Source organism: Nicotiana tomentosiformis, chromosome 6 (assembly GCF_000390325.3).
Source record: "Nicotiana tomentosiformis chromosome 6, ASM39032v3, whole genome shotgun sequence".
Taxonomy (NCBI): Eukaryota; Viridiplantae; Streptophyta; class Magnoliopsida; order Solanales; family Solanaceae; genus Nicotiana; species Nicotiana tomentosiformis.
Genome location: NC_090817.1, coordinates 119138680 through 119155586, shown reverse-complemented (window position 1 = coordinate 119155586; position 16907 = coordinate 119138680). Strand labels below are relative to the sequence as shown.

Sequence of the window (16907 nt, the reverse complement as noted above, 5' to 3'; positions counted from 1 at the left end):
GTACTATTAGCTAATAAACTATATTACTGATGGTGGAAATAACAATCTTATAATGTGATTTTAGTCCAAGGCTAATATACAAATACATTGACTATTTTGACACTTGGTTTCTTTATCGTTTTCTCTGTATTCTGCTTGCACATTGTTTCGTATCGAAATTCTATCAAACACCAAATGATGTTTTTACAAGATGTTTGAATAGTTTAGTATGATTGACCAACAAGGTAGCATAACTCCTTTTCCATAAGCATTACTCACCACTAAACCAGCTAGATGACTTTGCAAGTAATTTGATAAGATGTCAGACATCGACTATATTTCATCGGTTCTTCGGTTTAATCGAAAACCGAACTATTAAAACCGACCACCAAAAATTTTAAAATAATAAACCGCAAACCGACCGAATAAATCGAAAAATCGAAATCGAATAAATCGAAATTTTCGGTTCGGGCGGTATTATGCCCACCCCTATCTGGAACACCTCTAACAGAGGGGCAAATAGTCAATTTTGAAAGAACTTATTGTCAACCTCTTACATATATGAAAGAATCTGATTCAGAAGGGAAGAACTTGCATCAGTATCTCAATTTCAATTCAAACATGGATTTGATTCACACTCCATGTTCTGAGAAAGATTTATCATCGAGGAAAAAATGGAGTCTTTGTCTAAAGAACAATCTAGTGGCTGGTTTACTAATATCAAACTACAATGGCTATGATTGAAACACATTGATTGTTCAACACCTAATTATTTTGGGAACCTCAACATACAATACACCTTAGGCTCTTTGAACTGCCATCAGTTTTTCAGTATATACAGCAAACCCAATACAAGTTACAACAGAAACAATACATCTCTCAGCTAGTCCTATTGCAAAAGGTGAAGTAGACTACTCTTGAATTGGTTTATCCTCTTCAATTCCTTCATCAAGTTTGTGCATATGCTCTTTCTTATAGATGCGGTGGCGCCTCTCTCTCCCATATATGATCCAGAATGTAAGAGAAAGTAACACTGCAACAGTTACCATCACTAGCCCAACATACACTCTTTTGCTATATTGCAGCAGACCAGGACAATGTATATTATATATGTCACCAAAAGTTTGCCTAACAAAATCACAGTCTTGCAGTTGAACTAAGAATGGACCATAATTGTACAATCCAAAGCTCACATTTACAGAAGCAGCCATCTGACTGTAGAGAGTTGGAGTCAAACGGCCCGGTGTGACACAAATGCCACTCGGGGAAACTTGACAAACATAGTTGTTCAAAACCTGCATTGTACGAAAACTAAATATAATCAAAACGAGTTTAAGTTATATATACTGACACTGTCCGTGCACAGAGCATAATCAAACTTTATCATCTTTGGCAAGCAGATAGTCGCTCTTTTCTTGTTGTCAAACATGGAGGATGTACTAAGAGCCTCAGACTAAGTTAGACATGATTATTAATTTCCAAGGAAACTTCAAGAACATCGAGACTGGAAATATTGTTAAGCAAATAATACTACCTGAGTTGCATTATCCAAGTCCACTTCAGCAGGAGAACAGGTGTGAGAAGTTAAGTCAGGATTAAACAGATTGCAAAGGATTGGCAGCAGAGGTCCTGATTGATTGTAGTAGAAAGGAGCAAAGTTGGGAGAGAAATTGATGTTAGAGACATTTGTAATAACCTGGTTGACAATATCAACCAGGTTATAATTCACTTCTTTGCTTTTGGTTAATGTTTCTTGTGCAGTGGCATAGTCCACACAAGGCAATATGTCATCTAAAGCTGTATGAGATGTGGGGTTTTGGATCCACTGATCCATTGCTACACAAGTATCTGCAGTCACGCTGAAACGTTAAACAGAGAACAATTAGAGATGTTTCACAAACTGGATTTTAATAGACAAGATAGTGTCAAATAAATAATATTAGAGGACACTTGAAAAGACTCATCAAACAGTACTAAATTGTCATTAACCATTTACAACAAAGACCTACTATTAAGTAATTACTCCTTTTCATCATGTTGTCCTCCCAATTAGTTTCTGTACAAGGTTTAATGCGATATTATGCCTGTAGAAAATATTAGTAACAAACCGCCCATGAGAATTGAAGTTTTAAATCTCGTTGCATGTTAATCAATTCTAGAATGAGGCTGCTAGATTAAGTTTAGACATTCTTCTGCAATCAGCTCCCTCTGAAAGATTCTGTGACATTTTAGGCGAATCCTAAATCGACAAAATACGGGAGAAATGCTGGGTATATAAGTAGACATACTTTACACTCTAGGGACGCATTTTAAAGCCGTGCAGACCTAGGCCCAAAGCGGACAATGGTGGGACAAATATCAGCCAGGACCCTAGGCCCAAAGCAAATAATATCACTAGTGGGTTGGGCTGTTACAATACTGATTCCTAAAGAAGCAATCAGAACGACATCGCGCCTAAACCCCACACCACCAGCACACCCCTCATTTTCATGTATTGGTGAATAGCTGCAGATATCAGAACTTTTTAACTCCAACATCAAGTTAGGGATTAACTCTGTTTTCTCCTGAGAAGCTGTATCCATAAGACGAAGATTTGCCTAATTTGATAAGAGATATGTCATAACTAGCTCGCAGCAGCCTAGTGAAACAGAAACCATAAGGGAAACTTATCAATGCTTACTTGTGGAGAATAAGAAATATCCCACATAAAATTAATGTCCCAGTGACAAGAATCCATCCAAATATCACCAAACTGCACAAATAGAACATGAGATCTTTCATTGAGAAAGAAGTACGGAGGAAAAGTATGGAAAGACAAGATACATAACGGTGTAGTAACGCAAATGTAAACTCACGTGTAAACAAGAACCTGCATTCCGAACATTGAAAATACTGGAAGGAGAAAAGACAATCACATCAAATTTATTAGCATAAAATATGAAGAACCATTTAAATTTATGACATGTAAAAAATCTGGTGAGCGATCAAGGTAATCTTACCAAATCCAAGAACAATCAATAGAAGCATAAGAGCAGATAGAATGATGAGAGCCACTCTCCTGCATAAATGTAGCCAAAGGCATTTTAATGATATGAAATGCAACAACAATCTTGAAATGCCATTCACTTACACTGATTCTATAAGGTGTTCTATGTCACCCTTATTGCCAGCTGTTTTAGTAGAAAGGGTACTAGCAGAAGAAGTAATCTTTGTTTGGATGTAATCAATGTCGGTTTGGACATTAGCAGGGATCGAAACGTTATCCACTGCAAGCTGTTTGGCAGCAGCTAGATAAACAGACACATTCATAAGATTATCAGCTGTGGCATTTGCCTGATGCACCATATAATCCAATGTGTTAATTGTACTGCTGTGAAACTTCTCTTGGCCTGTATACAAAATGAAACATCCAATGCTGCACATAGAAAAGCAAATATGAATGTGAGAGCCAAACTTCAAAAGAGAAAAGCATATAAATATGTGCATATGCACATGTATGTAAAGGGATTTGTTTGGAGTTCAATTTCTATACACTGCCAGAACTAATGTTTGCACTATCAGGTCACTTTTACGATACGTACAAATAAATGCTCATAAGTAGTGAGATTAGTAACCTTGATAATGTTGGGTGTGCCAAGTCTCACATTATTAGTTGAAAAGATTGGGACATGATATATAAATTGTAGGGATCTCTTAATCGTAAGAGGTCTTTCATGTAACCACACATAGGATTACTAACATGGAAAAGAAGGCAGGTTAACTGCTACAACAGGGTAAAATATTCCAGTCATGTAAAAAAAATTACACTGTTGATGTATATATAAATTAAATCCATTTAGGAGAATGGGGAGAGAGAATGAATACATTGCAGCAATGGTAAATAGTACGAGGAATATGGGGGAAAGAGCATAAGCCATTCGAGAGTATCCATAAGGTTCTCTTCTACAGCAACGGTAGCAGAGACAGATGAGCAATAAGCATAGACCAAATATCACAAACCAGATCAGCGCCGCGATAAAGAATGGAACTGCTGTATATGCCACAGACTGCATAGAAACGAGTAATAGCATGAAAAAACAATTGAAAGAAAAAAAATACATGCAGATAAAATTTATAGACTCAAGTGTAAATGTATTTTATCTTTAGCTCTTTGGTTTAAGCTGGAAAAAGTCCAAAACACTGAAAAGTGACTCAACTTTACCAACTTGTTGAAAACTCTTTCTTCACCTACATTTTGTATTTAGGCAAGATTTACAGTTAATAAATTACAAGAAAGGTAAAAATCTTGAATACTTACAGCCCAGTAATGACGATCATTGATATTCCATCCTCCAGTATATTTCTTAAAACCATTTAAAGGGTCTTTTCTGTAAGTTCTCTTTGGAGCCAATATAAGTGAAGAAGTCAGAACTGGAGGCTCAGCAATATTGGGACCTTCTGCAAATATCCTTTTTGTACCCCTTGAAAACATTACCACATCATCTTCATTCCTCCCCTCCCTATATTCATCTAAAATAAAACATCTTCAAAACATAAGCTGGAAAAAAATGCATAATAGAATAGAACTTTTCGCATAAAAAGCAAAAAAGAGAAAAGGCTAAATACCTGATATGGGTGGTAATCGAAAATGAGACTCTGCTACTCCATGTGTGAAGGAAGAGGAAATGATGAAAATGGTTAAAAGAGAAAATAGCATTGGCGTTTTAGGTAACATTGTGATAGTGAGTTAAATGATTCTTGTTTTTTTTAATGGAATTTTCTTGGTAGAGAAAGAATAACTGACTATAAAAACTTGCAAAAAAATTGAACAAAGAAACTCCTTTAGAAACTTGTATAAACTTATATGCAGGTTGTACTGTGTACAAACAGAGAGAGAAGAGAAGGAGAATTTTAACTGTTCAAAAACATGTATGAAAAGCAAATGCGTTTACACAGACAATTGAACAAATGAGAAAGAGAGGGAGGGTGCCAATTGAAACGGAGGGAGTAATGCATAGTCGGTGTAAAATACAGTATCAGTATTGTTGCGTTAACAAAATAACAGTCGCTCACTGTAAAATACTTTCTCGAAACCGATATTTTATATTATGTTATAATATATCTCTTTTATAACAATATTTTATTATAACATATAAAAAAATATCGAAACAAACGTGACTGTAACAAAGAGGTTTGACCATAACTTATCTTAATTTGCAAGAACTAAGTGTCTATAAGCTGATTCTAAAATAAGTCCATTTATTGGATTGTTAACAACTATAATTATATTTAAGTGATGCGATAACGTAAACAAAAGCTTCACAGTATCAATCTATAGAAATCGAACTCAAGTTCAAAAAGTTGGAAGTATACTAGCTGGGGATGTATGTATGAATAAAGTATATTCCAGACTAGTGCAGTATTGTTACTTATTTAACTTTAGTGTTTGGTCTTTTTAGGAGGGGATTGGATGAATTTTCCTTTTTCACTATTAAATTCGACAAAAAGAATTCATACTCAATTGATTTCTCTTTAGTAAGAAAGAGTAGAATCAATTCGTATTTACTTTAGGACATTAAATTATTATCAGTATGTTAGTTTAACTTGTAACTGTAAACTCCAACATCTTAACTTAAGTTTCATCAATATATAAACTTTAATCACGAGTTCCATTGATACTAAAACGTTACAAAATTAATTGGGTGAAAAGTAGAAAATTAGTTATTGCCACATTAAGAAATCAATATATTAGAGGTTTTCTCTTGTTGAAACTGACCTAGATAGTATAATTTAAGGATTTTGTTTGCTGTTCCTGACATGGTTACGTAGTGGAATTTTGGTCCGTCTCCTTTTGATCTTGTTTTTTTCTTTTAATCATGTACTACTAGTATTATCTCAGTGGTTGAATGATGCCTAGATCACTTTACATAATTACACTTTGCCAAAGCTCCATACACAAACAAGTTTTTCTTCTATTTCTATTTTACACTTTTGTCTTTTTATGGGGATCTCTTCTCCTTTTCTTTTGCCTTTTCTAAATTAAGAATATTAGATTATTGAATTGGAAAAATGTGAGATTACTACTTATGTTATTGAACTTTAGGCATGAAGCCTAAAGATATTTTGTGATTCTGTTTCAATTATTGTAGAGGGTCCGTTAAGACTCGTTATAATTCTTTAAAAATTAGGAACTTATTTGTATAAGTTTTCTTACAAGGAAAATGGAGTTTATTATTGTTTTGCAATAGCAAATAGGATTCGTTTTGTAATAAAAAATTTTGAAAATTTATTTCCTCATAAAAAGAAAATACAAACACCTTTAATCTTTGGTGGGCAAAGAAAATGTTGCGGGCTCATTCTCCCAGAATCACAGAGCTCCACAAAAGATAGTACACTTTTTGACTTTAGATACTGTTGTGGGCCCAAAAGCCAACATAGTGGACCCCATCACTGATTCACCTCCATTACCGCAAGACCCATATGTTGCTCTACTCTGATCTGGTTCTGTTCCCGCCTTTATTTTCACCTTTTAAATTTAATGTTGTTATAAATATATTATATTATGGATATTCATTTGGTACTCTGTTATGGATAAATATTACTCCCGATAGAAGATTATTTATATCTGGTATAATGAGCCTATCCTTTCGGTACTCCATTATGGATAAACATTACCACCGGTAGAAGATTATCTATATCTGGTATAATGAGCTTATCCTTTCGGTACTCCGTTATGGATAAACATTACCCCGGTAGAAGATTATCTATATCTGGTAAAGTAGCAACTTACACAGCATCTTGATTTCTTCTATAAATAGAGGAGCTTTCAGTTCATTATGTACATAAGTTTGAAGTTTGAATAATATATCACTTTCTCTCTATACTTGTCTTTACTTTACAGTCTTTATTTATAACACGTTATCAACACGAGACTCTTCCATCTCGAGCAAATACTTTGAAAGTATCAGAGGTACGAACTTTCTTTTTTAAATAATGTCAAATCTTTCTAAACTTGATTTTGTAGCCGTGGATATATCGAGCAAAAGCTACATGTCTTGGGTGCTTGATGCTAAAATTCATCTTGATGCGATGGGTCTGGCAGACACCATCATGGACAAAAATAAGCATCAAACCAAGGCCGTGCGAAAACAATGATATTCCTACGCCATCACCTTGATGAAGGCTTGAAAATGGAATATCTCATTATTAAAGATCCAGTCATACTGTGGAATAATTTGAAAGATAGATATGACCACCTGAAGATGGTCGTTCTTCCACAGGCACATTATGATTGGACTCATCTAAGGCTACAAGATTTTAAATCTATTAGTGAGTATAATTCTACTATGTTTAGAATTATGTCCCAATTGAAACTATGTGGTGATAATATTACTAATCATGATATGTTGGAGAAAACTTTCACCACTTTTCATACCTGGAATATGCTCCTGCAGCAGCAATATCGAGAAATGGGATTCAAAAAGTATTCTGAACTTATCTCACATCTTCTTGTAGTCGAGCAACATAATGGGCTATTAATAAAAAAAATGAAAGCCGACCTACTGATTCTTGTCCATTCCCTAAAGTGAATGAGACGAACTTCCACCAAGCTAAGCGTGGAAGAGGACGTGGCCCCAGTCGTGGTCATGGTCGTGGTAGGGGAAAAAACTCTAATCATGGTAATAATAATGCACCAAAGAACCCTTCTCACCACCAGCAGTGGAAAAGGAAGAAGCAAAAGCATGAAGCGGTGCAAGCAACAAAGCTAGAAAATGCATGCTATAGATGTGGAGGAAAGGGACATTGTTCACGTACATGTCATATGCCAAAGCACCCGGTTGAGCTATATCAAGCCTCCCTGAAGAAGACAGAGAAAAATGCTGAAGTAAATTTTATTTCTGAAGATAATTTAGACTTCATGCATTTGGATGTAGCTGATTACTTTGCACTCCCGGAAGGAGAAACAAGTCATGTGATCGGTGATTAATCTGTAGAGATGTAAATATTTTAATTTTTATTGTTTGTAGTAAATAATATGGTTATGTAATTGTTGTACATAAATAAAAGTTATGCTTTGATAATGATGTTTACTATCATATTTATTTTGTTTATGTCATTTTGAAGAATATGGATAATCCTCAAATTATGTTTGGATCAAAGACCAATCATGAAGATATTTGTGTAATTGATAGTGGAACAACTCATGCCATATTCAAATATCAGAAATACTTTTCTTATTTGTATAAGGAAAAAGTAAATGTTTCAACAATTTCTGGTAATATAAGTTTAATTGAAGGCTCCGGAAGAGCCACTATATTTCTGTCTAAGGGAACAAAACTTATAATAGACAATGCATTATTCTTGTCACACCCCAACCTCGGGGAGCGCGACCGGCGCTCAACTAAGTAAACCTGGTCGAGCAAGCCTATTGAACCTTTCCTACCCGACTCATTCATAATCCAAAAAGGGAACGCATCATCATTTGTAAAACAGGGGAGAGATCAGTTATATAAATATATAAACGTTGCTAGTTCATTTTTCCTTATATATGTACATTATGCCATAGTTGAGTTTCTAAAATACAACTCGATCCAACAACCACCCCAACATACATACATGACCCACATAAACGTCTACGGAGCCTCTAAGGGTACAAAAGAGCAACATGACAATTCCGGCAATAAGGCCCCGGTTATACCTCAAAATATGAAAACTTATACAAAAGAAGGACTACATGACCCCTGGCAGGAATGGGGCTCACCAAGACTATTGTGAGGAGAGAAAGAGAGCACCACTATTTGCGATCGGCACTATCTGCGATGGAACCACCTACATCCATTCAAAGATGTAGCGCCCCTGGCAAAAGGGACGTTAGTACTGTCGAATAGTACTAGTATGTAAGGCAAACACCAATCTTAGTAGAATGAACAGTGAAACAAAGAGAAGGCAGTCATAATAATCAATAAGTACTTCACAGAAATACAAAGAAACACCAAGTAAGGATCACATAATTTCCAATTCAATCTTTCCATCTTTTTAGGTTAATAATCTTTAGTGCCAAAGCCACAACTCATAATGCCACCGTATTTTTATACGGAGTCCCGTCTCGGCCCGACCGGCTAAGCCATCTCAAGTGAGACATATCCATATCCACATTGTAAATCAATGATTTCAACACAAATGCCACCATGTGTACAGCATGGCTTCCGATCTTGGCCCGATCGGCTAAGCCATCTCACTTGAGACATAACCTCTTTCAATTGTTCACTCAATTCACAACTCTTTCCCATCTTTCGTTACATGGCACAAACAGCCTCATTTATTAAGTAGTTCTTGGCACTTGGGAATATTTTACAATTCAAGTCTTTCCCTTTGTATTCGTTTCAATAACATCTTCATTCATGTTGATAAGTGCTATCACATAAGGCATTTCACACATAAGGGAAGGAGCTTGGAAAATCATGATTTCGTTCTCAAATAGCATGCTGACATGGTAACCATCTAAAACAATTAGGGAACATGAATCTTTCAATCCAACACACTAAGGCAAACAATTCTAGTATGATCAAGTTGGAACTTACACCAATTATTCGGACACCAGACGTTCGATTCTAAGAAGAAAAGAGTTAGCCATACATACCTCAATTGCGCTTCTTTAGACTCTACAATTACCCGGAACCCTTAGCAACCTCAATCTATTTTTGCAATATACAAATTGAACCCAAAATTAGGAAAATATTCATAGTTCTAGTTTACTTTTTATTTTTCCCACACTCTTTATCACATGCATGCAAGATGAACCACTCTCATACCCATGAAGTATTACCCTAGTACCCCATTATAGCTATGTTTGAAATTAAGAGTTGGGGTGATGAAATCTTACCTTTTTGGATGAAGAATTTGGTGCTCTACTTGAGTATTTCCAAGCTTTGAGTGATGGTTGAAGATTAATTGATGAAAATTAGGCCCTCCCTCTAGAACCCTCTCTCTCTCTCACACTAGAAATATGAGAAATGAGCTTCAAAATAGACAAAAAGGGTGTTTTAACGGAATGGGGATCGGGTTTTAAATTAAGAAAATGGGTTCTCCGACACAGGTCTGCGGTCGCATATGTGACCGCATAATGGTTATGCAGTCCGCAAAGTGACCGCAGAAATGGCCCTCAGGGACCTGAACTTACGGCCCAGGTATACGACCAGTATGCGTTCTGCATACTCGTTCTGCGATCGCATAACGCACTGCAGAACTCCCTCAGCAAAAACTCAAGAGGGATTATGCGATCGATATGCGGTCCACATAGTGGTTATGCGGTCGCATAATCGACCGCAAAGCTGACCTCAAATTGGCCAACGTACTACTTCACTCTGCGGCCATTATGCGGTCCGCAAAGTGATTATGCAGCCGCATAATGGGCCGCAGAAATGCATCCTTCTGCGAAATATTTTCCTTTAAGTCCATGGGGTACTGTTCAATCCAAAAAGTCCGAACCGCGGCGAGCAAGGTCGCCGCGAAGAATTTCTACTATAATAATACAGGAATCTATCTTGGCACCACGAAACCCCGAGTTTTTGATTTAAATTTTTATGGGTCCTTACATCCTCCCCCACTTAAGATCATTCGTCCTCGAATGAGGATCAAGTTTTGCTTAACACAGTTTCAGTTGTACCACGTAACATCAGCCCCAAATTTGCCTAACTTCCTAACTTTCTGAAAATTTCACCAGAGTTTCCTTTGTATTTAGGCCTATCCATTTGTCAGAGAGCTCCCGAAACACACCTTAGCAACATATATAGAATTAAATGTCGCAACAGAATACAAAATGACACCAACCGAAGCCTCATGGGGGACATATAACTAGAAAGTAGTGTCTTTATATTAGCCGAACAAGTGATACAAAACTTAAGGGGAACAACTTTATAGAGCTATTACATGGTTATTCAAACAAACGAGGGTACTTCTTTTTTATTTCATTCTCGGCTTCCCAAGTAGCCTCTTCGACTTGCTGGTTTCGCCATAATACCTTTACGGATGCAATTTCTTTATTCCTCAACTTTCGGACCTGTCTATCAAGAATAGCAACCAGAATCTCTTCGTATGACAGTTCTTCACTAATCTCGATGGTCTCAACCGGCACGATAGCGGACGGATCTCCAACTACCTTCTTCAACATGGACACATGGAATACCGGGTGCACTAGTGACATCTCAGGTGGTAGCTCAAGCTTGTACGCCACCTGACCTATCCTTTGAATGATTCTATATGGCCCGACATACCTCGGACTTAATTTCCCTTTCTTTACAAACCGCATGATCCCCTTCATGGGAGATACCTTCAAGAACACCCAATCATCTTCCTTGAACTCTAAGTCTCTACGACGAACATCCGAATAGAATTTTTGACTACTCTGAGCAGTTTTCAACCGCTCTTTTATGATCTTAACCTTTTCCATAGCCCGATGCACAAGGTCTGATCCTATTAGTTCGGCTTCTCCAACCTCGAACCACCCAATCGGCGATCTACATCTTCTACTATACAAGGCCTCAAACGGCGCCATCTGAATACTGGCATGAAAGCTGTTGTTATAAGAAAATTCTATGAGCGGCAAATGATCATCCCAGCTACCCTTGAAGTCAAGCACACACGCACACAACATGTCCTCAAGCGTCTGAATAGTCCGCTCTGCTTGCCCGTCAGTCTGTGGATGGAAAGTCGTGCTAAGATTTACCTGCGTACCCAAACCTTACTGAAATTTCTTCCAGAAATTAGCTGTGAACTGGGCCCCTCGATCGGAAATGATGGAAACTGGAGTGTCATGAAGCCTAACGATTTCCTTAATATACAATTGAGCATATTGTTCTGCAGTGTCGGTGGATCTAACTAGTAAGAAGTGTGCCGATTTCGTGAGTTGATCCACGATCACCCAAATTGAGTCAAATTTACGTGGAGTGCGTGGTAACCTTACCACAAAATCTATATTGATCATTTCCCATTTCCACATTGAAATTTCTATACTCTATGCTAACCCACCGGGCCTTTGATGCTCAGCCTTTACCTGTTGACAGTTTGAACATTTTCCCACAAAGTCCGCCATACTACTCTTCATGTCATTCCACCAGTAAACTTCCTTGAGGTCATGATACATGTGAGCACCTAATTTTTGCCCTAATATAAAATTACTCCTAAAAATTCCAAAAAATAGCTTTAAATTATTTTTCTATATTTTTACTTAGTTTGCTTAGTACGTATTCATGTTTGATGCATTTTTAAGTTGTATTTTAAATCCTAAAGAAAATACAAAAATATTTTTAATTTTTACATTTTTTTAGATTTTAATTGCATAATTAATTGCATTTATAAATCACTAAAATACCAAAAAAAATATTAGTAACTCTACATGCATTTGTTAGCTAAATAAATTAGTTAATTGTAGAAAAATAGGTCATTAGCCTAATTTTATAAATTAATTGGAATTAGGAGTGTTAAATAAATTGATTAGTCTTGGAAAAAACAAAGAAAGAAAAGAGAAGGCTATGGCATTACAACTTTGGGCCATGTGCTTCTAGTGGCCCATTTTCTTTCCATTCACCCCAGCCTACTACCCGCCAGCCCAATATTCCCTCTTTATCTCTAAAATAGACCCTAATTTCAGCCTCCCCTGGGATTCATAATAGAAACAGAGAATCGGACCCCCACCCTTTAGAGAACCCGAGCGTCGCCCCTCTCTCACTCTCATTCTTTCACTCTCACCTCCCTCACAGACCATACTCATAGACTCACCCCACCGTCTGCAGTTTCGTTTTTGAGATTGGAAATTGAGGGTAGCTAAAAAAAACAAGAGCAGCAGTTGAAAATGCCCCAAATGCCTAAAAATGCTAGTTTAGATCTGTAGCTTCAAAGAGCTATTTGGTTTTCTATTGATTTGTTGGTTAATTTCTGGGCTTCTAAGAGTGATTACACTCTCAAATTGCTGCAGAGTGCTGCTGATTCACTTCATTGTCGAGCTCCAAACTCGTTGATTTTTATATATAGCCCGTATTTGGCAAATCCTGATTATCTCTCTGCATCCTAGGTACATATCCCAAACTCTATATGTAAATTCTGGAATTATAGTAAAATGATCGTTTATCAGCTCCATTTATTTTCAATCTTCAAAGTCACTGTTGCTAGTTCAAAATTGCTAATCCGTGTTTGATCTATTGAATATGTTACTTGTTACTTTATGATTACGATTTCTATGATATGATCCTTTGTTCCTTTACTTCAAGTCATTTTGGCATTCAAATTACTGAATTAAACATGTTCCTTGGCGATTTGGAATCAAATAAATATGTGTTATATCTTATGTTGATGCATTGGTTATATACATGATTATTTTAATGACCGCATAAAGAGTGACTGGACTTTGAAAGGCAGTTGTAAAGTTACAGTTTAAGCAAAGGCTAGAATTCTCATGGTCATTATTGTAAAAGATTGGGTGTGAGGTTTATGGTTTGATTTTCTTTCCCCTTTGTTGAACTCAAAGTATATTGGTTGCTTTTGGATAAAGAATTTGACGCAACAATTTTGCATATGTTTAAATCACATCATATGGGTATGTAACATTTGTGACTATGTATGAAATCTAGTTGTATTTGGTCAAAGTCATGGATAGGTCCCTCTAAATCTCATTTCCCTTATGGCATGTTAAGTTTTCTTCCCAAAAATACAGTTGATGAATTGATTCACTGTGTGAAATGGAGTCCTTACACTATATTAATATTTGATTCCTTGAAACAGTAGTGAGAGTAAAGTATGTTAACTATTGAATGGAGTAATTTCCTAGTGATTCAACATGTGAATAGCGATCCTTTTGTTTCCAAATCGGTTCACTTTAATCTCCAGTAATGACTCCATGGTTTATGACTTTATAAGCAATCTCAAACTTAGTGAGATAAATAATTCTTATACAGTTGTAGCTTACTTTAGGCGCGATTAATAAATCATCGTGACTATGGATACGGTTCCCGTGGTATGGTCACGATACGTAAATCCCATTCGGGTGTGCATTTCATGTGACCCGACCACAACTTCTAATAATAATAAAAATAAACCTGTTGTAAGTCACGGGTGCGTTTCACGTGACGCGATTCATAATGTATACAAAAACAAACGAGTGCGCGACATCGCGACTTGTTCAAACGAATTCCATAAATACTAAAAGCGATTTTAAAAGTAAAAAATACACAATAGGTTTCAAATGTGTAATAAATCAGATAATTAGGCCAATTATTAATAGTTGAGCGACCGTGCTAAAACCGCAAAACTCGGGAGTGTCTCACACCTTCTCCTGGGTTAACAGAATTCCTTACCCGATCTTCTGTGTTCGCAGACCATAAATAGAGCCAGTTTCCTCGATTTGGGATTTTAAATAAACCGGTGACTTGGGACACCATAAACTATTCCAAGTGGCGACTCTGAATAAATAAATAATCTCATTTCGATTAATGTCACTTAAATTGGAAAACCCCCCTATCCCTTTAGAAAAAAGGAGGTGTGACAGTTCTGGCGACTCTGCTGGGGACAAGAACCCAGAACTTCCGGTTTAGGGTTCAGAATTCGAGCTTAGAATAACTGTCATACTTGGCTTTGGTTTATTATCTGATTTTGTTTTTTACATATTTGAGCCAAATGTGCTAAATACCGCCTTTTATCGTTTTGATATTGTATGAACTGTATATAAAACTGTTACGAAACCCTTTTTCTCTCGGAGTCTTCTAAATCTTCTGTGAAGCGTGCGCTTCGCGTGGCTTATTTTCTGTTAGAGTCATACCCTAATTTTAGAACGAGGATCGGACAAGTTACAAAGCCGGTGAAGCTTTTGTATTCCCGATACGCTGCCCCCTCCCCCCCGACTCGAGTTGTCCTCTCGGGTAAGTCAGGTCTAGAACAATACACCCCAGGGTTCAAACTTAGAATAACATAACCTCATGCCGGATCCCTAGTAGGTTCGTTTGTTTGCATCACGTGTATTTTGATTTTGGGGACTCAACACAGGGGTTAGGTCCGTTTATGACAGGTGTACCCAAATTAAAAAGACGATCCTGATACATCTTACGTGCTACATGCTCAGTTGTTTGTTTTGGCTTGCATGTTGACTAGCTTCTAGAATAGAGAAAGAAAATAAAAAAAACGAAAAAAAGAGTGAGAGGTAGGTGTTTGAAATCCGAAACTCTGCCAAAATTTTGAAAAAAAGAAAGAAAAGAAAATAAGCTGTTGTTTTCAAAAAGTCACATTTTCCCCTGTTCCGTCAAAACTAGCACAACTACGCGGGTCTGATTCTCACCGAATGTGAGATACGTAGGCAAACCTCATCAGTTCCGGCCCACAATTTTCAAAAAATCCAAAAATATTTTTCTTTACCTCCTCTTTAGAAAGTCTTTCTTTTAAACCACAATTTTCAAAAAATTCAAAAATATTTTCCTTTACTTCCTTCTTTGGAAAGTCTTTCTTTTAGACCCAAACTTTTTAAAATATATATATACAAAAATATTTTCCTTTTAATTTCTTCTCAAAATCCAAAAATATTTTCATTCTTCTTTCAAAAATTGAAAAGAAAATTCAAGATTCAAAAATATTTTCATTTTTTTTTCTTTAGAAGTATTTCTTTCATAAATTCAAAATAAAATCCTAAAAATCCAAAAACTTTTCCTTTCTTGTTTAGAAGTTTTTCTTTCGAAATTCCAGAAAAAAAACTCAAAAAAATATTTTCTTTCTTCTTTAGAAGTCTTTCTTTTCAAAAATTCAAAAAAAACAAATCGAAATCAAAAAATATTTTCTTTCTTATTTATAAGTCTTTCTTTCAGAAATTAGAAAAAAAAAGGTGGTTTATTTTCTTTATTCATGATCTTACCGAACTACGCAAGAACTGATTTATGTTCTCACATGATACGTAGGCAACCCACATCAGGTCCAATCGACCATAAAAAAAATTATTAAAAAAAGTGATGATAATAATAAGGACCGACTGAGTCCATTCTAACGTGTCTCTTGTTTTGAATTGTAAAGAAAGTTTGAGGTGGTCGGTTTGTGCTAAGCTGGCAACACAAGATCCAAGGGAAAAATGCCATTGACAACTGACATCGAAGTTGTTACAAGTGCTCAAGAGACTCAGGGTCAGAGAGTTCAACAAGAGTCTAATGTGGTTGAGGAAAATAGAGTACTGAAGCAGCAAAAGACTGAAATGTGTCAAGCATGGGCCAATGGCCAAGGACCGCTTTTTTCTATTCATGGTTTCCCAGAGTTCATATCCATTTCGACTACTACTATTCCGGTCTCATTGCATGATCAATCTTATCCACCTGGGTTGAGTCTTTATCCCAACTGTATGAATACAGCTGGAACTTCTGTTGCGCGCTCCCAAAGTATGCCATTGACAACCAATCAGACAACCACTACTGTTATGCCCGTCTTCACCATCTCACAGCCGACAGTGGTACAAAATTAAACTCATGAGTCACAATTTGCTACCCAGCAAGAACAATACCATTCTCCTGAGTACCACTCGTACCTATTTGATCTTCCTTCAAAGATTGAGAAGCCTACCCGAAAGATGGCACAAGAAGAAATGACCCAAAGAGTGAAAAGCTTAGAACAAAAGTTGAAAAACATGCAAGGGTCGTCAGGTCAGAAGAATATTGCCTTCAAGGATCTATGTATGTTCCCCAGTGTTCATTTGCCACTTGGTTTCAAGACTACCAATTTTGAAAAGTATGATGGACACCGAGACCCCATAGCCCACCTGAAAAGGTATTGCAATCAGCTAAGAGGTGTTGGAAGAAATGAAGAATTACTAATGGCTTATTTTGGGGAAAGCCTGACAGGGGTAGCCTCTGAATGGTTTATTGATCAAGACACCTCTCACTGGCATGTCTGGGATGACATGGCCCGGGCCTTTGTCAGACAATTCCAGT

At 36.6% G+C, this 16907-nt stretch overlaps 2 protein-coding genes across 3 annotated transcripts; both read right to left on the bottom strand.

The window, feature by feature from the left end:
- Nucleotides 1–583: 583 nt before the first annotated feature.
- Nucleotides 584–4987, bottom strand: LOC104115806 (uncharacterized). Of its 2 annotated transcripts, none has more exons than XM_009626517.4 (9): nt 4585–4987; nt 4277–4488; nt 3844–4025; nt 3110–3394; nt 2979–3037; nt 2835–2871; nt 2660–2731; nt 1514–1838; nt 584–1274 (listed from the first exon to the last, which is right to left on the bottom strand). In XM_009626517.4, the coding sequence occupies exons 1-9, from the start codon at nt 4691–4693 to the stop codon at nt 891–893; spliced, it is 1665 nt and encodes a 554-aa protein (XP_009624812.1). In that variant the 5' UTR covers nt 4694–4987; the 3' UTR covers nt 584–890. The 2 variants fall into 2 exon arrangements, with proteins under 2 accessions (XP_009624812.1, XP_018633070.1); XM_018777554.3 differs by having other exon boundaries at nt 3979–4025.
- Nucleotides 4988–7628: 2641 nt separating this feature from the next.
- LOC138894655 (uncharacterized) lies at nt 7629–11512 on the bottom strand. Its single transcript, XM_070179371.1, has 3 exons — nt 11288–11512; nt 10906–11116; nt 7629–7816 (listed from the first exon to the last, which is right to left on the bottom strand). Exons 1-3 carry the CDS (start codon nt 11510–11512, stop codon nt 7629–7631), a joined length of 624 nt encoding a protein of 207 aa, XP_070035472.1.
- Between the last annotated feature and the right edge of the window lie 5395 nt (nt 11513–16907).

Coding starts and splice junctions, on each gene's coding strand:
- LOC104115806 (XM_009626517.4), bottom strand. CDS start 4,693: ATGTTACCTAAAACGCCAATGCTATTTTCTCTTTTAACCATTTTCATC. Junction 3,038..3,109: donor GAACACCTTATAGAATCAGT/GTAAGTGAATGG, acceptor ACATTTATGCAG/GAGAGTGGCTCTCATCATTC. Junction 1,839..2,659: donor ATATTTCTTATTCTCCACAA/GTAAGCATTGAT, acceptor TTAACGTTTCAG/CGTGACTGCAGATACTTGTG.
- LOC138894655 (XM_070179371.1), bottom strand. CDS start 11,512: ATGGCGCCGTTTGAGGCCTTGTATAGTAGAAGATGTAGATCGCCGATT. Junction 11,117..11,287: donor ATGATTGGGTGTTCTTGAAG/GTATCTCCCATG, acceptor ATGTTGAAGAAG/GTAGTTGGAGATCCGTCCGC. Junction 7,817..10,905: donor AATAAAAAAGAAGTACCCTC/GTTTGTTTGAAT, acceptor TGTCTTCTTCAG/GGAGGCTTGATATAGCTCAA.